The sequence below is a fragment of the Trichoderma gamsii genome (assembly GCF_001481775.2).
Source record: "Trichoderma gamsii strain T6085 chromosome Unknown Scaffold_9.2, whole genome shotgun sequence".
NCBI classification, from domain to species: domain Eukaryota; kingdom Fungi; phylum Ascomycota; class Sordariomycetes; order Hypocreales; family Hypocreaceae; genus Trichoderma; species Trichoderma gamsii.
Genome location: NW_020171346.1, coordinates 844,253 through 856,240, shown reverse-complemented (window position 1 = coordinate 856,240; position 11,988 = coordinate 844,253). Strand labels below are relative to the sequence as shown.

The 11,988-nt window shown below is 49.2% G+C and overlaps 4 protein-coding genes across 4 annotated transcripts; 1 reads left to right on the top strand and 3 right to left on the bottom strand.

The window, feature by feature from the left end:
- Nucleotides 1-2,245: 2,245 nt before the first annotated feature.
- TGAM01_v203549 (hypothetical protein) lies at nucleotides 2,246-2,795 on the top strand (the record flags this gene model as incomplete). The annotated part of the gene is made up of 2 exons (XM_024549227.1): nucleotides 2,246-2,736; nucleotides 2,786-2,795. The coding sequence occupies 2 exons, from the start codon at nucleotides 2,246-2,248 to the stop codon at nucleotides 2,793-2,795; spliced, it is 501 nt and encodes a 166-aa protein (XP_024406065.1).
- A 925-nt stretch (nucleotides 2,796-3,720) lies between these two features.
- TGAM01_v203548 (endochitinase) lies at nucleotides 3,721-4,824 on the bottom strand (the record flags this gene model as incomplete). Its single annotated transcript, XM_024549226.1, has 3 exons — nucleotides 3,721-4,031; nucleotides 4,082-4,155; nucleotides 4,223-4,824. 3 exons carry the CDS (start codon nucleotides 4,822-4,824, stop codon nucleotides 3,721-3,723), a joined length of 987 nt encoding a protein of 328 aa, XP_024406064.1.
- Nucleotides 4,825-7,723: 2,899 nt separating this feature from the next.
- Nucleotides 7,724-8,407, bottom strand: TGAM01_v203547 (hypothetical protein; the record flags this gene model as incomplete). The annotated part of the gene is made up of 1 exon (XM_018808474.1): nucleotides 7,724-8,407. The coding sequence occupies one exon, from the start codon at nucleotides 8,405-8,407 to the stop codon at nucleotides 7,724-7,726; it is 684 nt and encodes a 227-aa protein (XP_018658255.1).
- A 1,189-nt stretch (nucleotides 8,408-9,596) lies between these two features.
- On the bottom strand, nucleotides 9,597-10,331 carry TGAM01_v203546 (hypothetical protein; the record flags this gene model as incomplete). The annotated part of the gene is made up of 1 exon (XM_018808473.1): nucleotides 9,597-10,331. One exon carries the CDS (start codon nucleotides 10,329-10,331, stop codon nucleotides 9,597-9,599), a length of 735 nt encoding a protein of 244 aa, XP_018658254.1.
- Between the last annotated feature and the right edge of the window lie 1,657 nt (nucleotides 10,332-11,988).

The following is an 11,988-nucleotide window of genomic DNA, read 5'->3' as shown; positions in this document are numbered from 1 at the left end:
CTGTGAATTTTGGATTGCTAGTCGAGTGAATGGACCTCTCGAAACAAGTCTTTTTGCGATGAAATACGAGTACTACATTTCACCAATTGGCGGGATTGGAGAGGGTTTTTATACCTCGCACGATCCATGATTAAAGTTCAAAGTGCGCACACATGCACCTTGATGGTTGGGTATGTCGTGACATACGCCGAATGCAAACTCTGCCAGTCGCCAGTCGCCAGTCGCCACAATAAACGTAATTATGAAACAAGAATTGCAGATAAATTGGATATGAGGCACCTGTAAGGTTCTCTGGAAGATAAGGTACGCATGCAATGAGTACCTGTATTGAAAGCGAGAAGTGAAGCTGGCAAGGAGGCGTGTTGAATTGACGATGAGACCGGTAATTGGATGCTCAGTAGCAAGTAGTACATAGACAGTTTTACCGCGCCTTACAGACATCAACAGGCAGAGTGGCTGAGTGGTCTAAAGCGTTAGACTTGAATTAACACTGATTCTCGCTATCTAATACCTTCGGGTGCGCAGGTTCGAACCCTGCCTCTGTCGTTGCTTTTTTCTTTTTTTCTTTCTTTGACTTGGTTGTTTCTTTTTGCTCATTCACAAGCTGCGCGTCATCTGGCATTTTGTTTCTTGAAAGTGGTCTTGCGTGCAGCGGTTGGCACCACCATCGCCAGAAGCTTCACGAAACCCCAGTTCCACAATGCGCTATCAACGAGAGACATCTACTAGAATCACACTGCGGTGATGCATCCAGCATACAAGTCTCTTCCAGTCAAGCCCAATGTGTGGGATCCGGCTCTCCGCATTCATTCAAGCGTACCCAAGCCCCCACCGTTGTTGCGCAAACAGGCCAGCTCAAGCAGCACCAACGCATCTATCAACATCTCTCGAATTAGCCTCGATCTCGTATCTCTCCGCGGAGAGGCTGCAGGAACTTGCCGGCCAGGCAATCTCCACGCCTATCGCGACACCGATTCCGGAAAAGAGCAAACGATAGCCAAGCACGGCTCAGCGCGAAATGAAGCTCAGCGCAGCCTAAAAAAACAAAGACGGCTTCTACTGCGCCATCAAGCCACCGAAAACTGTGCACGGTGTTCAAAGCTATATATTATGCCCGATATCTACATGTCTCAACACCGGTCTGGGAAGTCAAAATGCTACAACCATAATTGTTGGCGGTACCGAATGAGGAGACAAAAAGCGCGACATGTCCTCCACCAACAGCCACCAGAAACATCAGTGGGTGGCAGCGCTCAGTTGCGACGGAATATAACATCAGAGGAAAGCAAATTCCATCACTGCTGTATATCGAAAGATGCTAGACCCATTGCGTGGAAAGATAGTTACAATTTTGGCGGATGGCTGAATATTAGTTCAGTGTTTGGTTTTCATGACAACGTCCGACTACTCATCCGCCAAGAGTATGTCATCATCGTACTGTGGTTCATAACCTCGGTCGATTATCCAATGTCTGCAAGACGCTCGCTCGATCCCATCAGGGGAAAACGGCATGGATAAGTCACCGCATTCGACGCGACTGGGCAGCTTGGACTTGCTCCTGGTGACGTGTTGAACTCGAAGCCTTACGCCACCAAGCCAGCTGTTTCTCTCTTCTGGATCCGTCTTTTGTTTTGCGTGCAACGATGATCTCGAGATCGCCGTCTAGGATAAAGCCGCTATTTCGGCTACGGTCAACCAAATCCGTGGTAACAATAGACATGGTGTCCGTGTCAACAAGGGGCCACTGCTTTCTCACGATTCAACAATACCACAGGTAACATCGCGGCCAAAGCACAATGACAAGACTAGGATACGGCGAAGCGAACCAGTCTGGGCTCCGTCTAGCGGCCCGTCAACCGCGGTGACATGAGCTTGCTAAGAGCGCTAACACGAATATCGGCTTCCAAAGCGGATTCATCGTCGCACTATCGAATCTCTGCAGGAACCAGCAGGGATAATGCCACGTGATGGCGCTGAAGAAGGAAATCAGTCAAGGTACGAGACGTGATGACATAGCGCATTGCCGTTTAAATTAAGGAGCTCTGCCGGTTGCAAACTCGGGCTCGCTGAGTTGAGGCTCTGTCTCAAGATTCATCTGGGCGGCGACACTTTTGACGTCAAGGACGCGTTCCGGGGTTTGGCGCTAGAGGAGAGCAAGGAGAAAAAAAAAAAAATCGAACGCCAAGGAAGTTGCTTAAAACGACTCGAGCGCGCCCTCCGCGAGACACTTTACCGGAGACGTTAAATGGGGTTTCAGTCTTACTTCAGCGAGGCCGAGAGAAATGGAGATGATCTCGGTGCACCACGAGGACGTTCAGCGACCATCAGCACCAGCAGCCAAAGCGTCCTCTTCCACAACAGCGACAGCGGCAGGCGAAATCTGATCCGTGCAACTCCGGGGGCTCCGATGTCTCCAGACCGGGGCAGGTCGGTTGACCAAACCGCCGGGACTTTCTATCGCGAAGGGACGCCTCCGCCGCCTCCGACGACCAGAGATACGAATGTCGATGTGTCGAGCACCACCAACATTCTCCATAAAGCGGGTGAATTCTACGATTACCAGTATGACCATGTTGCTCCGCCAGCCCCGATACCAGCCAAAGCCACCATCTGCGGAGTGTCTTCCCGGCTGTTTTGGCTGATAATGGCGGCTATTGGGTTACTTGTAGCGATCGGAGTCGGCGTTGGAGTTGGAGTTGGGCTTGGTGCGAGGCACAAGGCAGTTGTTCAACCAAGGTATGCGAAGATAACAAGACGGGCTTCTTACCTATTGATAACCACTCAGTCTCCATTGAGTCAATGCTGTAAACTGACATGGCCTCTGTAACAGCCCTACAACCAGTTCTCCTCCGGGATCACACACATCAACGTCAACGAGTTCAAGGACCGCCTCTCCCACCGAGACTCTTCCGTCTAACCTGCTTGGCTGTCCTCAAAACAACAACACAAGATATGCCGTCCCCGGCTCAAAAAAGACATTTTTGCTCGTTTGCGGAATAGACTACAGCGGCGCAGGCCAGGCGGTCGAAGTGGGGAATTTATATACAATAGATATGGAGGATTGCATAGCCAATTGTGCAACGTTTCCGGGTTGCACAGGTGCAGGATGGGGGATTATACCCGGCGATGCAGGGAGCGAGCATAGATGTTGGCTAAAGGGCGACTTGGGCAAGAAGCCGCTGACGAAGCTTGGGTGGTATTTTGCGATTTTACAATAATACGAAATGGAATAAAAGACTAATGTTTAATGCCATCATCGATTGAGCGCTTGACTTTTTTTACTTCACGCAACCACTAAATGCTTAGTCCGCGCTGTGGTGAAGTTGCCGACGCGAACCGCCTTTGCTCTGCAACCAACTCTCACAACTCTTCGAAACTGAACATTAACCTTTATACAGTTACAGAACTCGTTTTCAACTCCAAAGGTCATTGTGATTTTATATGCAAATGTCATTTTGTTCAATGTGCCAAATGGCAGTGTCATCTAGCTCATCAGCTACCTATATATACATGTGCGCGTCTATGTATATCCTCAACCAGCGAGTGTAAAAGTAAGTACAACAGTCCAAAAGGGCGAATATAAACAGTAAATGAGAGAAGAGAAAAGATAATGAAGGAAGAAATGTGATAAGTGTACAGAAAAAGAAAGTGGAACGTTCCAAGAAGATGGTCGTTCTTCATGTTTCATGAGAGCGAAATCGAGGCTTATCGTCTCGACATTTAGCAGATCTGGCCAGTAGTAAGGATCTTCTTGGCCTCTTGAGCGTAAGTGCATCCGTTGTTGACGTTGGCATCGGAGAAACCGGCAGCCCACATCATGACACCGCCAAAGGCAGGGTTGGAGGAGAACTGGCTAACGGTAGTTTGGAGAGCAGAGGGCTCGAGGTAGTATTGAGCGCCAGATTCAGTACCTGTTGCTCCCAGTGGCGATGCGGGCACTCCAAGGAAGATCTTGGCGTTGGCAGAGGGAGTGTTGGCAATGTTGGAAACCCAGTCATCGAAGTTGGGTGTGCTGGTTCCGACAGAGCATGCTTTTGAATCGTTAATATCTCTCAGTATACTTGTTTAGAGGCTTGCTTACATGGGTTGTTGTAGAACTGCACCCAGAGGTAGTCGAACTGTGAAGTGGTAATAATCTGATTCATGTTCGGTTCTCTGTTCCACAAGACTTGTTAGCAAGCTATTTTCTAGCCATCTGGATGCAAATTCTGGGAAAATTTACGGCACTGGACACTGAGGAGCACCGGTGATCACGTAGTTGCCGCCGTTGAAGTTGGAGCGGAGCTTGGCGATCAAGTACTGGTAGTACTGGTTGCCAGATGAAGCCTCAATATCGAAATCCCAACCGTCCACAGTAGTAGAGCCAAACGGGCGCGGCACAGTTCCATTGCCAGCGCCATAAGCGTCCCAGAGGTTCTGTCCGATAGTCTCGGCCTCCTCCTGAGAAGAGAGAGAGTAGGCACCGACTGCGCCGCCCAGAGACAAGACCACCTTGACTCCGTTGGACTTGCAAGTAGCAATGGCAGTGGTCAGATCGCCGCAGTTTGAAGGGTTGCCAGAAGTGTCGATGGCACAGCTCTGGCCAATAACACCACTTGGAATGGTAACACCGTTACCATATTGGTAGAGAAACGCGAGCACGACCACATCAATGCCTGACTCAGCAGTACAGTAGGTAGAAAGATCGTTGTTTTCGATGGTACCGCCGCCGTTCTGGCCCCAGTAGACAACGTTCAGGCCGGCGGTAGAATTCGTCTGTCGGCGGAAGGGAGCAGCCATGGCGGTAGTGGCCATAAGGCCGGTAAGAGCAGCAGTGAAAAGCATCTTGAGTGTTGTTTGTATGTATAGTTGACTGAAGTCGAAGAGTAAAAGCTCGAATGAAGGTGTCAAAAAGGACTGTATATACTGCGAAAGCAAAAAGGGAATGAAAGGGATCCGTCAAGGATCTTTTTATAAGAAAGGACTGTGGACTGAAGGTCTCGTTGGTGAGTGAAGAGTGAGGGCAAAAGGAATGGAAGAAGAGGCAGATGATGGCGTATTTATGTTTCAGACGCCGTACTATTCAGCGTATGAGCCATGTCAGCCGTAGCCTTAGACAGATGATTCCACGACCATGATTGCAATGTAACAACCAGCAGATGGATATGCCGTGCATGCTCCACGTTTGTTTCAAAGCAGCGTGGCAAGGCTAGTCCTTGTTACAACGTTTAAAAAGATCTTACACTCAATACTTACAGCCAACAGCCCCGCCCAGCTTATCGAGTACCTGATAGCTTCACGACAACCAATGGCGAGTTGTAAGTGGACAGTACCCACGTTGATAGATGCTACGTTCCTGAAAGACTTGTCGTCCGATAATACAGAGTCCTTTTTGAGCTGTGATCATCGCTTCCGTCTGACAGTGCTTATTATGGAAGGGGTCTTTAGGGCGCTATTCAGAGAAGAAGTGATCAACAGTAACCGCGGACGTACGCCAGAGGCTAATTTTTAGAGTAGGCGCTTGCAGTTTGACCTGATTGTCAATGGCTGTTGAAAGTTATATTGCTTGGTGTGCTCAATTTGTCTTACATCGATGAGGTTCACTCATTACCGATGACGACACTCTGGTACATGTATTTGGAAATAGTGAGACATTGACCAAGGCAATGCTCTTTCTACAGGCATGATTGTCTATCCATTTTCTTCATCCTGATGACACATTCGCATCTTCTCACATGTAGAATGGCATCCTACTGTAAGGCTTTCACCCGATCCACACATCTTAAAGCGGCTGCCTATTCCAGTATTGAGCTGCACGGCTAAGGATGGCACCTGTTACGGAGGGTTAAGATCTGCGATCCCATCTAGCCTATGCGCCGTGCGCCCATGATTTGGGTCATGTCCAACCCCACATGGCTAGCACCAGGATGAAACTACGCTACGGGCACGGTTTTGTTTCAACCAGAGCCAACAAAAGGCAACGGGAGCTGCTCAATTAGGTAGGTTGTAAGGCGGGAATAATTGTGATGTACAGACTTCGGAGTGTTGAAGCAGATGTAACCGGCATGCCCCGGATAGACGGCTGCCTTAAGCGCTGCCCGCACTTTGAGAGAGAAAACACCTGCATGAGAGCAGTGACTTACGCGTACATGTAACAAACATCACAGCCAGTAGAGCGAAAGAATGGATAAAGCCAAGTGATGTGAAAGTGCCGCATATCCGTATGTGAAGCTGGCTGCATGTAAGTGGCTACGTATTGAGCTGTAAAGAACAACAGCAACGTTCACTGTCTCCAGCAAGCAGCCAAGATCAGGCTGATAAGCGCACGTTATGCGTATACAATCGAGCTGAGCCAACATTTTCTCTCATTCATCCAAACAGGCAAGTCGCAAGACGCTGTCATTAGATTCCAGGGACCTGACAGCGCCGTAGTCTCGCGGATTTTTTTAGACTTCTTCTGGTGAAGATTTGCAGAAACGCCCCGCCATAAACTTCCTTGGGTGTAAGCAGCGAGGCTGTTCTTCTCTCGCCTCACTCGCTACAGCAAGCACTAGTTAATAATAGATCTCACTGCTTATTCCAAGGCCTTGCCGGAAAAACTGAGCAGGCGACTCCGCGGCTATTTATGAACCCAAGCAGTTTTTGCGAACGGCATCGCGTGGCAGATTAACGTTCCTGCGTTCCTGCGTTCCTGCTGATCACTCGCAGAAGGGCCGAACGTATCGAGAAAAGAGACAATAGCATATGCTGCTGAGAGGAGACAACTTCAGTAAGCCCTCATTTGGCAAAAGACTTCAACTCCCTTACTGAGAAAAGATCGCCGTTACTGGACGGTTACATCTCCGTTTACTACGCTGTGGTGAGCTGGAGACGTGCAACAATGCGCTGCAAACGCCTATTTGACTGGTGAACGTTTAGGAATCACATAGTATTTGGTGCCGAATATGCCGCCGGAGGTTTCGCATTCGCGGCTTGTAATTGCAATATGAAGCGTTTCGTTTCAGCTCAAAAGGTGGCGGCCTTCCAGTTTCACTATACGTGGGCTTTACAAATACAGCGGTATCCTTCATTAACGCTGCTACGCGCACTGCTTTCATTTACTCTTAATACTTCATCTCCTCTTTTTGGAATTTTTAATTGTCACCACATTTAACCGCAGAGGGTTCATAAAGTCTGCCTGATGGCGTGCCTTTCCATTCGGCGATAAAGCCCTGACTGGAGTATATCAAGCTATGCGATGCTGAATTAGCGAAGATCAAGGCATGAAAAAGTAAGTCATGATATGCTGGCTATAATGTAAACTTCAGAGAGTGTCGAGTGGGAAGCAACGCACGGGGGTATTATACTGCTCTTACTGCTTCTACTGCTTCTACTATCTCTAGCACGTCTATCATTTCACTACCTCCACCGCCATTGAACTTTTTTAATATCTACGTTTGCTTTCCTTTCTTTGTGCATATATTCACTTTACAGTGTTTATCTTTCTGTTGCCAAGTTGGTGTGTGCAGACTGTACCGCAAAGACATTTATATGAGACGCTGACGTGTAGTAGTGCCAACCACAATGCCGCTCAATTGACTGCCGCATAGCTCCAACCGCATCAATGGCTTCTCGGGGGTTGACACAATATATACATTAAAGCCCAAGTCATTAAGAGGAGTAATAGACGAGATGAGACGAATTCATCATAGGTACACATCATCTATTCCAAGTCATGCTCATATACCCGGCCCTATCCTGGAGCTTATACAAAGTTCACATGGCCAAAGTATGGTGTGATGTGAAAGCTCGCCTCATTTGGCGGGCTCCATGCTCCCAACGTCTGATTGGGGTATGTCTCGGGCGAAGTTATTGTGCGGAAAAAGTTCATCCTCCACTGCGTGCCCTTGGCCTTGCAGTCATCTACGTTGAAGATGCCCAGAGGAACGGTGACGGTGCTCTTCCACGTCTTGGCCGGCTTGTTGAGCACCGTCGTTGCGCTGAAGCCATCAGTCGCAGGATCCGACACAAAGAAGTGGTCAAAGGGCGCGCCGGCAGTGCGGTTCTTTGACGGGTTATAGACAAAGGCCTGGTAGGTCACATTGTTGGGGTTGACCTCCAGCTCTACGTAAGTCTTTGGATCGTCGGTGCCCTTGTAGAGAAAGGCCTCCATGACTTCGTACTCCCAGATGTCGTCGTTGATGCCCTGCGACGCGTTGAAGTAGTAGTTGACCTCGTCGAACGCAGTGAATGCGAGCTCCAGGCTGGTGTCTGTGTAGCAGAGATCGACTTGCGTGCGCGGGAAGGGAGTCAGATCAGGCACCGACTTGCTGTAGCTGATGCTGCCCACGCGCGGACAAGCGGGCACGTTGACGCTGGGCACTTTGGTTGCCGAGGCTGTTGCGACGAGGCCAGCCGCGGCAGTTGTGAGAGTGAGGAGGTTGTGCATCTTGTACAGCTTGAGTTGTGTCTGAGAGATGAGGCTGGTTTCCAGTTCCGTCTACTGTTCCTTTGGCGAAACCTGATCTCTATTCTTCCTACTACCTAGAAACTGGGGAAAGTCTACGTTTATAACTCGAAGTCTGCCCTTGTAGAACAACGGTTACGGCAAACTCTGGTCTGCGTGTGCAGGTTCAGCTCCCTAACAGTGCAGCGAATGTGACGTTACAAGGTTGGCGTTTAGCCCGGCTAGGCATCTCAAAAGGACCAATGCGATTGTTCTCGGCCGCCTGGTTACCGCTATCCAGAGGCTAGTTTCGGCCACTTGCAGCTGCATCGCGCTACGAACAGCTCACCGCGCAGCTTTGCGCGAGGAAGGGATTGATCCTGCCCCAGCTGTGGTGGAAGTGAATCCTTTGAGAAGCTCGATTTAGCCAATCGGGTGGTGAATTACGCTTCGCCGAGACCAGGGACTGGGGATCCCCAGCCTCACTTGCTTAATCGGCCGCTTTTCCACGGGACGGTTGTTTAGCGGCATGTATGGTAGTATTCGTTGAAATAGCGTGGTAGCGCAGCATTTGTGGTGAAGCTGGCACGTTATTTACCCCATGAATGGCTTGTCAACAGTGCGCATTTCGTACCATGAACGTCGAGTTTCGGGACACCTATGTAATAACTCAGTAGTGTCGACTTTTCTTCTCGGTCTAATACAGGCGAAAGGGATAACTGTCTGTTACCCCGACCAGGAAGGACAATCAATGCCTCGGTAATAATTTGCGAAACTGAGAATGAATGAAAATCACGCCAACGAAGAAAGAGAAGGAGAAAAGAAGAAAACTTTGTGAATATTTGCTCGAATGTTATTGCAGCTGTAATTTCCTGCATATCAAAGGGCGCTATCGTGTACCGTTGCCGAGAATCCCTCAGAGAAAGGTTAGAAACGAAAAACCGAGAATGTTTAACCCCGGCCATAAGACACCCATGCCAAAAAAGCACCCGTCCCAAAGAAGCCCATTATCAGACGCTCATCAAAGCACCGACGAAGAAAGCAAGAAAACTATGATCCCATGAACGAATCAAGCAAGTACCCAAAAATCCTCCATTGTCGTTTCCATCACGAGTCCCATCAAGGAAGAGAAAGCCGCACGAGTCTTGAGCATAAGCAAGCCCTGGAAGAGCAAATTCATTTCGCAAGGCTGTCAGAGGTACACGGCGCAGTCGGCTAGGACTTGATCAGGATCATTAAAGTCAAAGTTGTCGTCGGGAGCTGCATCTCTCACAAGCTGGGCGAGGTGCCCAGCCATAGCAGCAAACAATTCCCCCGGGCGAACCCGTGCCATCAGGCGACCTAAAACTTCCCTGAATCTCTGCACTCCCATCTGGTTTGCCTGATCATCAGGATCAAATGTTTCCAGCCTTTGCAGTTGGACGAGTATGTCATCCAACGCCAAGTAATCCTCCTCTATCTCAGGAAACCCTGTGGTAACATTTGTCCCAGTCTCGTCTGGCTTGACTTCTAGTCCGGTCAGGACCATGACAGGGAATATGGCCGCTGTAGTGCTCAGTGATCTCAGGGACGCCAAGGAAATGGACTGCTCAATCTTTTGAAGCCGCTGCCAATAAACCATCTCTCCCTGAAGCGCAGAGCATAGAAGGCCTACAAGCTCCGTTGTTCGTTTTGATGGCGGGATGTTGGAGAGGGTATCTTTCACTCTGTTCCAACCTTTGTATCGCAATGCGGGCGCTTGTTGCAGAGTCTCCAAGACCAAGTCTGCGACTGGGTTTGGCTCGCCAATCTCCTCCTTCTCCCTTGACTTGGCCAATATCTCTGATGCCGGCTGTATTCTGGTAGCATGGAAATCTAGTTCGGGGGACAGAACAAAGTGTCCAGTGTCAGTCATGTGCTGAACCCAATGTTCATGGCAGAGTAACATGATGCGTCTCTCGTGTGGGCTTAACTCCGAATACGAATCCAACAGCCAATGGGCCCTCGGAGGTGGAGAGTCCATTTTTGAGAGATCAGAGCCGGCGAGGCAGAAGCGCAAAGAGGTGTAGGAAGAACGGTTGGTATATTCGGGTCTCTGAGATCGAGGTCGAGGAGACAAGATATGGCGATCTAGTCTCGGAAGAAGTAAGAATAACGGCAGGACCCAGTCGAGCAAGGTCAAGTCTAGCTGAGATAGCAAGGCGGGTCTCTCGTGATGGAGGTACAGCAGGAATCTTTGCAAGAGGTTAGTCTCTGACATTAAATAACAAGGCAGAGTGAATGACAAACGGTGAGCTTAGTCTTGAAAGAAGCAAGAAGTCAAGAGACCCAAATCGAATGAGGTCAGTCCTAGGAAGGAAGGTTTCGTATGATAGTGGCACAGCAAGAATCGGGAGGCGAGTCTCTGAGAAGAATAATGAGGGGAAACGAGTGATAAAAAGCGAGCTTAGTCTCGAAAGAACTCAGAAGCGAAAGAGTGCCAGTTGAGTGAGACCCAGTAGCAAGTATCTCTGTGGGAGGTGAGTCTCTGAAGAGAGCAATGAGGGAAACCAAGTGATAAAAGACGTACTTAGTCTCGAAAGAACAAAGTAGCGCGATGGCGTAGAAGAAGCAGCAAGATAGTCAGTCGAGTGAGGATGAAACAGACTGTGATATCGGAGATGGCTGTTTTGAGAAAACAAAGTGGAGAGGGAAAAGCAAAGAACATGAAGCAAACGCACAAAATAAAGGAAATGCACGGGGCAGCCTCTTGAATCGAGCTGCTAGAGCAATCGCTACCTGGCACTGCATACAAATTACACCGTAGACCAAAGTCACTTCCGCCAGTGTCACTCGGGCCAGCTGCTAGCCTCGACTGTATCTCGTCAACTGCATCAACTGCTCCGGCTGCTGGCCATAATCGGGACGCACCATGAGTTTTTCCGAGCTTCTCTTTTTCCGTAACGCTCAATATTTAATGTTGTCTTCAGCGTTCTCATACTGCGACTCAGCGGTTGCCCGGCCATCACCTCCACGTCCTCTATGGCCATTCTCAGGTCATTCCCCGATCTTAAATCTTGTGTCCCTTTATCAACAGACAACTTTCGCCAGCTCACTTTCCAGCTAACCATTTGTTTCACAGATAATCAAGTAGCGTCTCTCTGCGCTTCCGTTCCATCACTAGGCAAACGTGTCCTTCGATCTCCTGGCGGGTAGCACGAAACCCATCCGATAATTCGCTGTTGAAGGTCCCTCGGAAGCGTTTTCTATAATAGTGAGAAACCAAAGACATAATATACCTCAGTCATGTGGTTCATAACTTGAACAAGACATACATCCCTATATTCAGGTCGGAGGGTGGTTTGAGCTGAGCAATGTTTGCGGCATCTCCCTCTTATCCACAAGCCAACGCAACCGTGAGGGACATGGACAAGAGCTGCTCTCGAGGCGCCAAGCTCTCAAATTTCTGCGAGACAAAGCCACACGCAGCATCTGTATAGCAGTTACCGAGGCCAGCAACAGCCCTGTCGAGCATAATGTCATTGCATGTGTCATCTTGCAAGCCGAGCCAAGATATATGGCATCTGTACAAAATGATTGATACTTACAAATCACACCCATGTAGC